The sequence below is a fragment of the Solanum lycopersicum genome, chromosome 6 (assembly GCF_036512215.1).
Source record: "Solanum lycopersicum chromosome 6, SLM_r2.1".
In the NCBI taxonomy this organism is placed as follows: Eukaryota; Viridiplantae; Streptophyta; class Magnoliopsida; order Solanales; family Solanaceae; genus Solanum; species Solanum lycopersicum.
Genome location: NC_090805.1, coordinates 38,428,280 through 38,441,358, shown reverse-complemented (window position 1 = coordinate 38,441,358; position 13,079 = coordinate 38,428,280). Strand labels below are relative to the sequence as shown.

At 33.5% G+C, this 13,079-nt stretch overlaps 2 protein-coding genes across 4 annotated transcripts; both read right to left on the bottom strand.

Annotated features, from left to right (window-relative positions):
- Window positions 1-545: 545 nt before the first annotated feature.
- On the bottom strand, window positions 546-3,742 carry LOC138349052 (RNA-binding protein 1-like). 2 transcript variants are annotated; one of them, XM_069298896.1, is made up of 7 exons: window positions 3,489-3,742; window positions 1,893-2,002; window positions 1,657-1,804; window positions 1,513-1,574; window positions 1,338-1,419; window positions 941-1,053; window positions 546-844 (listed from the first exon to the last, which is right to left on the bottom strand). In XM_069298896.1, the coding sequence occupies exons 1-6, from the start codon at window positions 3,589-3,591 to the stop codon at window positions 959-961; spliced, it is 600 nt and encodes a 199-aa protein (XP_069154997.1). In that variant the 5' UTR covers window positions 3,592-3,742; the 3' UTR covers window positions 546-844; window positions 941-958. The 2 variants fall into 2 exon arrangements, with proteins under 2 accessions (XP_069154997.1, XP_069154998.1); XM_069298897.1 differs by having other exon boundaries at window positions 1,893-1,993.
- A 5,883-nt stretch (window positions 3,743-9,625) lies between these two features.
- Window positions 9,626-13,079, bottom strand: LOC101259325 (RNA-binding protein 1-like). 2 transcript variants are annotated; one of them, XM_010316671.4, is made up of 7 exons: window positions 12,824-13,079; window positions 10,986-11,095; window positions 10,750-10,897; window positions 10,607-10,668; window positions 10,432-10,513; window positions 10,036-10,148; window positions 9,626-9,939 (listed from the first exon to the last, which is right to left on the bottom strand). In XM_010316671.4, exons 1-6 carry the CDS (start codon window positions 12,924-12,926, stop codon window positions 10,054-10,056), a joined length of 600 nt encoding a protein of 199 aa, XP_010314973.1. In that variant the 5' UTR covers window positions 12,927-13,079; the 3' UTR covers window positions 9,626-9,939; window positions 10,036-10,053. The 2 variants fall into 2 exon arrangements, with proteins under 2 accessions (XP_010314973.1, XP_010314975.1); XM_010316673.4 differs by having other exon boundaries at window positions 10,986-11,086.

The following is a 13,079-nucleotide window of genomic DNA, read 5'->3' as shown; positions in this document are numbered from 1 at the left end:
AATCGCACCAATTCCTCAAATTTTCGTGTATATAAGCCCATTAATTTGGTCTCCAGAGCATCCAAAAAAACATTTCTCGAGAAACTTCGTAAGGACCTCTGTATTGTGTTAATGAAATTAATCAACACCAGAAAAAGAGAGCAAGAGAGAAAAATTCATCCGAATAGCACAGCTCTCTGCAGGTAGGCCAAAATGTTCTTGTATGTAAATCACTAACTCTGCTGTAGACCTTCAATCAGAATTCAGGCATAAGCTCTTCAAAAAGTTAGTTAGCTATTTCGTTCAAGTCAGTCGGATTGATATCCATCGATCGAGAAGAGAGTTAAGAGGGAAATTTTAGCTTGTTGCTGCGTGAAGATTCAACAGAGCCCATTGCTTTCGGCTCTATTTCTAATATTTATATTTAGATATACAGAATTAGGATGCATGGGAAAAAATAGATAGTTTGGACTATGTATTTTCTTCTTCTTTTTCTTTTCCTCAAGTATTTCATTCATGGCGAGGTAAAAGTCGTCACGTTTTTCACTAGAGACTGTAAACGGAGGTCATTAAGAATGGTTTCATAGACTTCAAATAAAAATCTACAAACCATCACCATCACCAAGGATTTTATTTCTACAATGAAAAAGTCTCCTGACCTGAATGACAGTAATCAAACACTAAACAACAGAGCACAAGTTGATAATGTCATAAGTTGTAGCGAATTTTAAAAAGAAATTTAAACAATTATATTTGATCTGACAAGCAACTTTGTCTTTAAACTGCTAAGCACCAGCTACAGTTAATATACATGATCAGAGAAACACGCTTGCAGCATGATGTCGCTCTCCAAACATGGCAAGTCCTACACAAAAGTATAGTTCCACAATTTAGTAACTTTGTATAACCGTATGTTATGGTCATCAATAATAAAGGGGTCAAGCGCACCAAAGTTTTGTACCTGTAAATACACATAGTTTCAATAATCCCCTCCAGCTAACGTCACACTAGGATTGCCAGCAAACTGCAGCATTAAGTTGCCTGAATCATGCTCATCAAGGTCGAATTTATAACCTGCAAGATTTGATTAGTTTTACTACACCGTTATCCCAACAAATTTCTCTTTCATAGATCGATGTACACTAGCAAATTGTCCGACAATTTTCTGTCAAGCATTCATGAAATGACGAGCCAAAAGCGCATGTAGAGCAGCTTCCACATGTCCTTCAACTTGTACGAAAGTTTAAAGACCAAAATTTAAGAATATTCACACAACATTGATTTTGTTTAGTACTCTGATTAATTATAAATTGAGCATTCATAATTATGAGGTAGAAAGAAGAGAGTGTGAAGCTCACCTTGTAAGGCATCCATTGCAGCAGCTGCATGAAGCGGACTCACAAAATCAACAAAGCAATGAATCAAGGTATTGACTCCAGGCTGCATATATAATTAATTAAGTTGATAATCCAAAATAACAGTAGACAGAATTTTTAATTAGTAGATGATGATATGAAACGTATATATTCTTACATATATTGATGGTTCTGGTACGAGCCTAACTTCTTTGTAACCTCCAAAATGGCGGAATATGTCTGCAAAAACTGAAGTAAAGGGAAAAACTAGAACGGGCCATAAATAAAACAATAAGCTAATTTCCACACAAGAAAAGGATACGTGCCACCTCTCTTGTTGTACAGTCCTCAGGCAAACCCTCTACATACAATGTACTGCTAGCATTTGGAGGAAGCATATCTTCTGGTACCATTCCAACATCCTCAATGCCCATGATTACACTAAGTATGGACTCATGGGACAAAATTTCCTGGATATTTTACCAGTATATATATTAGACCTATATATACAGTATTACGTATGGAACCAACCTCAAAAGGAATATAAAAACTAAGTACCCCAGTACGGAGGTAGTGTTCATAGGATGCTTCGATACAAGCTGTGCTTCTCAATCTCATCATTCCCCATTCATCATCACTGTCATAATAGAAAGGACTACCTGGAGCTTCTAAAAAGGGGAAAATCAGCACAAACAAATATCATTTAACACTGAAACCAAACAAGATAAGAATTAGTAAAATTAAGTGCAACAAATATTAGCATCAACCTAAGATAACCAAATAAGGTTTTGTATGTGTATTAAAAGAATTCCTAAATATTTATATGCATATAAATTTATGATTGTAAACTTATTAATCATGTGCTTTTCATGATCTAGACCCCTCTCTCTCTTTTGATTTTTTTAAAACATATTTTTCATTACTTTTAATATAATTACTGTTATGCTACAAAGAAAAAAAGCTAATAATAGATTTTTGTTATCTAACTTAGGCAGTTAATTAACTTTGTTAAATTTGAGTTGTATTCACAAGTGAAGATAATAGTTTGACATAAATTATATACTAAAATCGTATTATATAATAATTGAATTATATATATATATATACACACACCTTGGAAAAACCCCTAGATCCACCCTTGGATTGCTAGAGTCTCTATTTTAATATTGATTTTTCTTGTATTTTGAAGAATTTTGTGATGCATATATTAGCATTTAAATTGAAGATTTGCTTATATGTATTGTCATTGTACAAGGTCTATTTTAGTCTTTCTTTAAAGTGTGTGCTAGTCTTTCTTTCTTTATAAAGTATGCTCCACTTTGGGGAAGCAAACACGTTGCTTCACTCAAAGTGAAGCAAGACATTGTTGATTTTTTTCCGCTTCATGCTCCCTTCAACACTAGTTCTAACTACCTATCCCTAATTTGAACTATCTTGGACTATCGTCTTTTATCATCATCTGCCAATTATGATCGAAATCATTTCCTAGCTATCTTGCAGGACATCAGGGGCTGATGTGAATTGTTGATGATGCAGGAATTCCTCTTTTTAGCTAGTTTTACACTGACTATCAGCCTCAATGAGATACTATAGATTCACCACTACTAAATAAGGCCTTACACCAAAAGGTTCATCTAATGTATAAAAGCTACAAAAATAGCTCTAATATTGAGTCCCGAAAAATTGATTTTCCCTATTCACGCGGACTACAAACATATACTACGACTTTTTTTTTAATTTTCTCCACTTACTTCAGTAATACCAAAGACTTTCTTGATGAGTATACAAGACATTCTTGGTGAGTATTCGCAATTCCTATCATAACTATATTACACAAACCACAGCAAAAAGCATACAAATTAAGTTTTTAATTGAAAAGGCAAATAACAAACTCTATTTTCGACAAGCCATAAAATTTAATTTTTGACTGATCTAATAAAACCCAGTATCTACAACTCATAAGAATTAAGTTTCTGACTAAAAAAGTATATGAATAAATCTCAGTTTCTACAAGTCATAAAAATTAAATTCTTAACTAAAAAATAAATGTAAAAACCCTAATTTCTACAGATCCACCCTATTGAGCAAAAAATATGTTGAAATCTTAAATTGTCTCTCGATAGGATTTTAAAAGATACAGAGTTTATTTGATACCGTATTCGTTGAGAGGGATTTCCGCGAAGACGGGAGTAAGATCCGGCGACATCACTTCCAGCTGCACAGTGTTGGTGTCCTTCCGGTAAGCACCCACCGCCATATGTTAGTCCACCGGAGAGAAAATGAGTTTCCACTAAAATTTAAAGAGAAAGGAAAAGGGCAAGAGTATTTGGTTGGACGTAGTTAAGAATCGATGTAATTGAGGAGTGCTCATTATTTAAGGAAAGACAAAAAAATGCATTGTAAAGAAAGATCCGCTCAAGTACAATGATGAATTTACTTAAAATGAAAATCTTCTATATTAAGTAAGGGTAGAAGTATCACATGTTGCCAAGTGGCAGCCTAATGTTAAAAAAATTGGTGATGATTGTCTAATTAAAAAATTATGCATATTTAGATACACATTGTAAATAGAAAAAAATTCTTTATTTTTTTACTTTTTTATTTCATATTATTACTTTTAGCTTAATGTTATTAACATGCGGTTCAAAGATTAAAAATAAAATAATTTCACAAAATCATTTTACAAAAAAGATTGAATGTTGTTAGTTTTAGCATAGGTTTAGTTAAAACTATCTTAGCAGTAGTCATATGCGGATGATGATATATGTTCAACCACGCTGGGCTAAAGAGTGGCCTCTGGGCAAAACATGTATTATTTAGATCTACAGCCCACCAAAATTATTTTTCTCAAAAAGCTTTATGGGGACCTCCATATTGAGTTGGAAAACCATCAGATATATTCATGCTCATTTCCGTATCTAGAGGTTGTTTTAAGGAATCACACAAATTCCTAAATTTTTTGTGTTTAATAGCCCATAGTTTGATTCCCAACACACCCTATGTTTTTTTTCTCAAAATATTTTATGATGACTCTGTGTTGAGTTGGGAAACCATCATATATATACTCACATCATTTTTTCAAATCCATTTCCACAATTACATATCCTTTTTAGGAATGGCGCAAATTCCTCGGTTTTTGTGTGTACTAGCCATTGATTTGGCGACTGGAGCACCCAAATTTGTTTCTAAAAACACTTTATCAAGACCTACGTATTGGGTTTTGGAACTATCACGTATATCCATAACCTTTTTTCAAGCCTATTCTCGCATTTGCTAGACCTCTTCTTGGAATTGCACAAATTCTTTAATTTTTTGTGTGTATTAGCTCATAAATCTGGAATTCGGACCACCCAAAATTTTATCCTCAAATTTTTTTGAGGACCTCCGTATCGAAGTAGGTGACAATATTGTAAACTCACACCATATTTTCACATCCATTTACGCATTCACAATAGTATCGCGCAAATTCCTTTATTTTTCGTATGTATTAATTAGCCCAAGGAGCATGTAACACCCAAAATTTATTTTCAAAAAAAAACTTACGAGGAGCTCTATATTGAGTTGGGGAACAATCACGTATACTCACATCATTTTTATCACGCCAAATTTCATATCTATATGCCCTTTTTAAGAATTGCGTAAATCCCTCTATTTTTTGTGTATACTCACAACATTTTTTATTGTCTATTTTCGCATCTACAGACCCTATTTTAGGAATCACACAAATTCCTCAACTTTTAGTGTGTATTAGCCTATGGATTTTGCAACCCTATCACCTAATTCTTTTTCTCAAAAAAAAATTATGAGAATCTTTGTATTGAGTTGGCGAACCATCACGTATTTTCACACATTTTTTTTGCCTATTTCCGCATCTAGACGCTTTTTTAAGAAATGGCACAAATTCCTCAATTTTTTTGTGTGTATTAGCCTATGATTCAACCGCCCAGAGCACCCCTAATTTTCTTATAAATAACAATTATGAGGAGTTGAGGACCTCTATATTGAGTTCGGAAACCATCACGTATATTCACACCATTTTTTTGATGCCCATTTCCACATTTATAGGCCGTTTTTAGGAACTGCTCAATTTTTTTTGTATGTATTAGTTCATGGATATGGCGATTGGAGCACCCAAACATTTTTCTCACAAAACTTTATGAGAACCTTTGTATTGAGTTAGTGAACTATCATGTATACTCATACCACTTTTCACGCACATTTCATTATTTACATGTCCTTTTTGTTTTAATTGTGCAAATTCCTTAATCTTTCGTGTTTATTAGTGCATGGATCTAGCTTTCTAAGGACCTAAACTTTTTTTTCAAAAAACTTTATAAGGACCTCTGTATTAAGTTGGGGAATCATCACGTATACTCACACCATTTATTTTACGCCTATTTTTGCATCTACAGATCTTTTTTAAAGGATCAGACAAATTGTTCAATTTTTTGTGAGTTTAGCCCATGGATCAACCGAATCGAGCACCCCAAATTTATTCTCAAAAAATATTTTGAGTTGGGGAAACATCATTATATTCACACCATTGTATACACCCATTTCGGCATATATCAACCCTCTTTTAGAAATCATACAATTCCTCAAGCTTTTGTATGTATTAGTCCATGTATCTGGCGCCTGGAGTACCCAAATTTTTTTTCTTAAAGATATTTATGAGGATCTCCATATTGAGTTGGAGAACCATCACGTATACGTACACTAGCTTTCACGCCATTTCCTTATTTACATGCCCTTTTTATATAAATCACGTAGATTGCTCAATTTTTCGTGTATATTAGCCCATGAATCTGACGTCTAAAGAACCCAATTCTTTTCTCAAAATGCTTTATGAGGACCTCCGTATTATGTTGTCGAACCATCACGTACACACAAACTATTTTTTCATGCACATTTTCGTACCTACAGGGCTTTTTTAGAAATCGCGTAAATTTTTCAATTTTCGTGTGTATTTAGCACATGGATGTGACGCTCGGAGCACTCAAAAAGATTTTCTCAAAAAACCTAATGAGAATCTCTGTATTGAAATGGGGAACCATCACATATAGTCACGTTATTTTTTCACGTCCATTTTCGCATATACATACCATTTTTTAGGAATCGTGCAAATTTTTTATTTTTTTTTTGTGTGTATTAGCCCATGGATAAAGGCGCTTGGAGCACCAAAAAAATTTATGAGGACCTTCGTATTGAGTTGGGGAATCATCATGTGTGCTAACACCATTTTTAATATCCATTTCCACATATATGGTCCCTTTTTTAGGAATAGCGTAAATTCCTTAATTTTTCGTGTGTATTAGCCATTAATTTTGTCTCCACAGCATTCAAAAAAACTTTTCTCGAGATATTTCGTAAGGACCTCTGTATTTTGTTGGGGAACCATCACGTATACTCGTACTATTTTTCACGCCTATTTCTGCATCAAAAGGTTCTCTTTTCAGAATCACGCAAATTCCTCAATTTTTTTCACAAAATATTTTATGATGACTCCGTATTGAGTTGGGAAACCATCATATATACTCACATCATTGTTTTTCAAATCCATTTCCACAATTACAGGCCCTTTTTAGGAATCGCGCAAATTCCTCGATTTTTATGTGTACTAGCCATTGATCTGGCGCCTGGAGCACCCATATTTGTTTCTGGAAACGCTTTATCAAGACCTACATATTGAGTTTGGGAACTATTACGTATATTCATACCTTTTTTCAAGCCTATTCTCAAATTTGCTAGACCTCTTCTTGGAATTGCACAAATTCTTTAATTTTTTTTGTGTGTATTAGCTCATAAATATGGAATTCGGAGCACCCAAAATTTTATCCTCAAATTTTTTTGAGGACCTCCGTATTGAATTAGTAACAATATTGTAAACTCACACCATATTTTCACATCCATTTTGCGCATTCACAATAGTATCGTGCAAATTCCTTAATTTTTTGTATGTATTAATTAGCCCAAGGAGCATGTAACACCCAAAATTTATTTTAAAAAACTTATGAGTAGCTCTATATTGAGTTGGGGAACAATCACGCATATTCACATCATTTTTATCACGCCAAATTTCATATCTATATGCCCTTTTTAAGAATTGCACAAATCCCTCAATTTTTCGTGTATACTCACAATACTTTTTAATGTCTATTTTCGCATCTAAAGACCCGATTTTAGGAATCACACAAATTTCTCAATTTTTAGTGTGTATTAGCCTATTGATTTGGCGACCCTATCACCTAATTCTTTTTCTCAAAAAAATTATGAGAACCTCTGTATTGAGTTGGCGAACCATCACGTATTTTCACTCATTTTTTTTGCCTATTTCCGCATCTAGACGCTTGTTTTAGAAATGGCGCAAGTTCCTCAAATTTTTGTGTGTATTAGCCTATGATTCAACCACCCGGAGAACCCCTAATTTTCTTATAACGAACCATTATGAGGAGTTGAGTACCTCTATATTGAGTTCGAAAATCATCACATATATTCACACCAGTTTTAATGCCAATTTCTACATCTACAGGCCATTTTTAGGAACTGCGCAAATTCAGATTTTTTTTATATGTATTAGCTCATGGATATGGCGATTGGAGCACCCAAACATTTTTCTCACAAAACTTTATGAGAACCTTTGTATTGAGTTGGTGAACTATCATGTATACTCATACCATTTTTCACGCACATTTCATTATTTACATGTCCTTTTCGTTTTAATTGTGCAAATTCCTTAATCTTTCGTGTTTATTAGTCCATGGATCTAGCTTTCTAAGGACCTAAACTTTTTTCTCAAAAAACTTTATAAGGACCTCTGTATTAAGTTTGTAATCGTCACGTATACGCACACCATTTATTTTACGCCTATTTTTGCATCTACAGATTTTTTTTAAAGAATCAGACAAATTGTTCAATTTTTTGTGACTTTTAGCCCATGGATCAGCCGACTCTTGCACCCTACAATTTATTCTCAAAAAATATTTTGAGTTGGGGAAACATGATTATATTCACACCATTTTATACACCCATTTCGGCATATATCAACCCTTTTTTAGAAATCATACAATTCCTCAAGCTTTTGTATGTATTAGTACATGTATCTGGCGCCTGGAGTACCCAAAACTTTTTTCTTAAAGATATTTATGAGGACCTCCATATTGAGTTGGAGAACCATCACGTATACACACACTAGTTTTTCACGCCATTTCCTTGTTCACATGCCTTTTTATATAAATCACGTAGATTGCTTAATTTTTCGTGTGTATTAGCCCATGAATCTGGTGTCTTAAGAACTCAATTCTTCTCTCAAAATACTTTATGAGAACCTCCGTATTATGTTGTCGAACCATCACGTACACACAAACTATTTTTTCATGCCCATTTTCCTATCTACAGGGCTTTTTAAGAAATCGTGTAAATTTTTCAATTTTCGTGTGTATTTAGCACATGGATGTGGCGCTCGGAGCACTCAAAAAGATTTTCTCAAAAAACTTTGCGAGAACCTCTGTATTGAAATGGGGAACCATCACATATAGTCACGTTATTTTTTTCACATCCATTTTCGCATATACATACCATTTTTTTAGGAATCGTGCAAATATCTTATTTTTTCGTGTGTATAAGCCCATGGATAAAGGCGCCTGGAGCACCAAAAAAGTTCCAAAAAAATTTATGAGGACCTTCGTATTGAGTTGGGGAATCATCATGTGTGCTAACACCATTTTTAATACCCATTTCCTCATATATGGTCCCTTTTTTAGGAATCGCGCCAATTCCTCAAATTTTTGTGTATATTAGCCCATTAATTTGGTCTCCAGAGCATCCAAAAAAACTTTTCTCGAGAAACTTCGTAAGGACCTATGTATTGTGTTGATGAAATTAATCAACACCAGGAAAAGAGAGCAAGAGAGAAAAATTCATCCGAATAGCACAGCTCTCTGCAGGTAGGCCAAAATGTTCTTGTATGTAAATCACTAACTCTGCTGAAGACCTTCAATCAGAAATCAGGCATAAGTTCTTCAAAAAGTTAGTTAGCTAATTTGTTCAAGTCAGTTGGAATGATATCCATCGATCGACAAGAGAGTTAAGAGGGAAATTTTAGCTTGTTGCTGCGTGCAGATTCAACAGAGCCCATTGCTTTCGGCTCTATTTCTAATATTTATATTTAGATATACAGAATTAGGATGCACGGGAAAAAATAGATAGTTTGGACTATGTATTTTCTTCTTCTTTTTCTTTTCCTCAAGTATTTCATTTATGGCGAGGTAAAAATCGTCACGTTTTTCAGTAGAGACTGTAAACGGAGGTCATTAAGAATGGTTTCGTAGACTTCAAATAAAAATCTACAAACCATCACCATCACCTAGGATTTTATTTCGACAATTAAAAAGTCTCTTGACCTGAATGACAGTAATCAAACACTAAACAACAGAGCACAAGTTGATAATGTCATAAGTTGTAGCGAATTTTAAAAAGAAATTTAAACAATTATATTTGATCTGACAAGCAACTTTGTCTTCAAACTGCTAAGCACCAGCTACAGTTAATATACATGATCAGAGAAACACGCTTGCAGCATGATGTCGCTCTCCAAACATGGCAAGTCCTACACAAAAGTATAGTTCCACAATTTAGTAACTTTGTATAACCGTATGTTATGGTCATCGATAATAAAGGGGTCAAGCGCACCAAAGTTTTGTACCTGTAAATACACATAGTTTCAACAATCCCCTCCAGCTGACGTCACACCAGGATTGCCAGCAAATTGCAGCATTAAGTTGCCTGAATCATGCTCATCAAGGTCGAATTTATAACCTGCAATATTTGATTAGTTTTACTACACCGTTATCCCAACAAATTTCTCTTTCACAAATCGATGTACACTAGCAAATTGTCCGACAATTTTCTGTCAAGCATTCATGAAATGACGAGCCAAAAGCACATGTAGAGCAGCTTCCACATGTCCTTCAACTTGTACGAAAGTTTAAAGACCAAAATTTTAGATATTCACACAACATTGATTTTGTTTAGTACTCTGATTTATTATAAATTGAGCAGTCATAATTATGAGGTAGAAAGAAGAGAGTGTGAAGCTCACCTTGTAAGGCATCCATTGCAGCAGCTGCATGAAGCGGACTCACAAAATCAACAAACCAATGAATCAAGGTATTGACTCCAGGCTGCATATATAAATAATTAAGTTGATAATCCAAAATAACAGTAGACAAAATTTTTAATTAGTAGATGATGATATGAAACGTATATATTCATACATATATTGATGGTTCTGGTACGAGCCTAACTTCTTTGTAACCTCCAAAATGGCGGAATATGTCTGCAAAAACTAAAGTAAAGGGAAAAACTAGAATGGGTCATAAATAAAACAATAAGCTAATTTCCACACAAGAAAGGATACGTGCCACCTCTCTTGTTGTACAGTCCTCAGGCAAACCCTCTACATACAATGTACTGCTAGCATTTGGAGGAAGGATATCTTCTGGTACCATTCCAACATCCTCAATGCCCATAATTACACTAAGTATGGACTCATGGGACAAAATTTCCTGGATATTTTACCACTATATATATTAGACCTATATATACAGTATTACGTAAGGAACCAACCTCAAAAGGAATATAAAAACTAAGTACCCCAGTACGGAGGTAGTGTTCATAGGATGCTTCGATACAAGCTGTGCTTCTCAATCTCATCATTCCCCATTCATCATCACTTTCATAATAAAAGGGACTACCTGGAGCTTCTAAAAAGGGGAAAATCAGCACAAACAAATATCATTTAACAATGAAACCAAACAGATGAGAATTAGTAAAATTAAGTGCAACAAATATTAGCATCAACCTAAGATAACCAAATAAGGTTTTGTATGTGTATTAAAAGAATTCCTAAATATTTATATACATATAAATTTATGATTGTAAACTTATTAATCATTTTTAGTGCTTTTCATGATTAAGACCCCTCTTTCTCTCTCTTTCTTTTGATTTTTTTAAACCATATTTTTCATTACATTTAATATAATTACTGTTATGCTACAAAAAAAAGAAGAGATGATAATAGATTTTTGTTATCTAACTTAGGTAGTTAATTAACTTTGTTAAATTTGAGTTGTATTCACAAGTGATATAATAGTTTGACATAAATTATATACTATAATCGTATTATATAATAATTGAATTATTTTACTTGAAATTTAGTGCAATAAATTAAAGTTGTTAACCAACTTCAAGAATAATTCTCATGAAAATACATGAGTGGTAATCAGTGATGGATGCAGAATTTTAACTAAATGGGTTCGAAAATAAAAATTCAGTGCATGAACTTTAAACCCCTAAATCATGAGTCAATCTCCAATCTTGTGTTTAGACGATTCAAAATAAATATATATATATATATATATATATATAATATATATATATATATATACACCCTGGAAAAACCCCTAGATCCACCCTTGGATTGCTAAAGTCTCTATTTTAATATTGATTTTTCTTGTATTTTGAAGAATTTTGTGATAAATATATTAGCATTTAAATTGAAGATTTGCTTATATGTATTGTCATTGTACAAGGTCTATTTTAGTCTTTCTTTAAAGTGTGTGCTAGTCTTTCTTTCTTTATAAAGTATGCTCCACTTTTGAGAAGCAAACACTTTGCTTCACTCAAAGTGAAGCAAGACATTGTTGATTTTTTTCGCTTCATGCTCCCTTCAACACTAGTTCTAACTACCTAGCCCTAATTTGAACTCTCTTGGACTATCGTATTTTATCATCATCTGCCCATGATGATCGAAATCATTTCCTAGCTATCTTGCAGCACATCAGGGGCTGATGTGAATTGTTTATGATGCAGAAATTCCTCTTCTTAGCTAGTTTTACACTGACTGTCAGCCTCAATGAGATACTATAGATTCACCACTACTAAATAAATCCTTACACCAAAAGGTTCACCTAATGTATAAAAGTTAAAATAACTCTAATATTGAGCCCCAAAAAATAGATTTGCCCTATTCACGCGGACTACAAACATATACTACAACTTTTTTTTTATTTCCTCCACTTGCTTCAGTAATACCAAAGACTTTGTTGATGAGTACACAAGACATTCTTGGTGAGTATTCTCAATTCCTATCAAAACTATATTACACTAACCACAGCAAAAAGCATACAAATTAAGTTTTTAATTGAAAAGGCAAATAACAAACTCTATTTTCGACAAGCCATAAAATCTAACTTTTGACTGATTTAATAAATGCCAGTATCTACAACTCAAAAGAATTAAGTTTCTGACTAAAAAAGTATATGAATAAATCCCAGTTTCTACAGGTTGTAAAAATTAAATTCTTAACTAAAAAATAAATGTAAAAACCTTAATTTCTACAGATCCACCCTATTGAGCAAAAAATATGTTGAAATCTTAAATTGTCTCTTCTTCTCGATAGGATTTTAAAAGATACATAGTTTAGTTGATACCATATTCGTTGAGAGGGATTTCCGCGAAGACGGGAGTAAGATCCGGCGACATCACTTCCAACTGCACATTGTTGGTGTCCTTCCGGTAAGCACCCACCGCCATATGTTAGTCCACCGGAGAGAAAATGAGTTTCCACTAAAATTGAAAGAGAAAGGAAAAGGGCAAAAGTGTTTGGTTGGACGTAGTTAAGAATCGATGTAATTGAGGAGTGCTCATTATTTAAGGAAAGACAAAAAAATGCATTGTAAAGAAAGA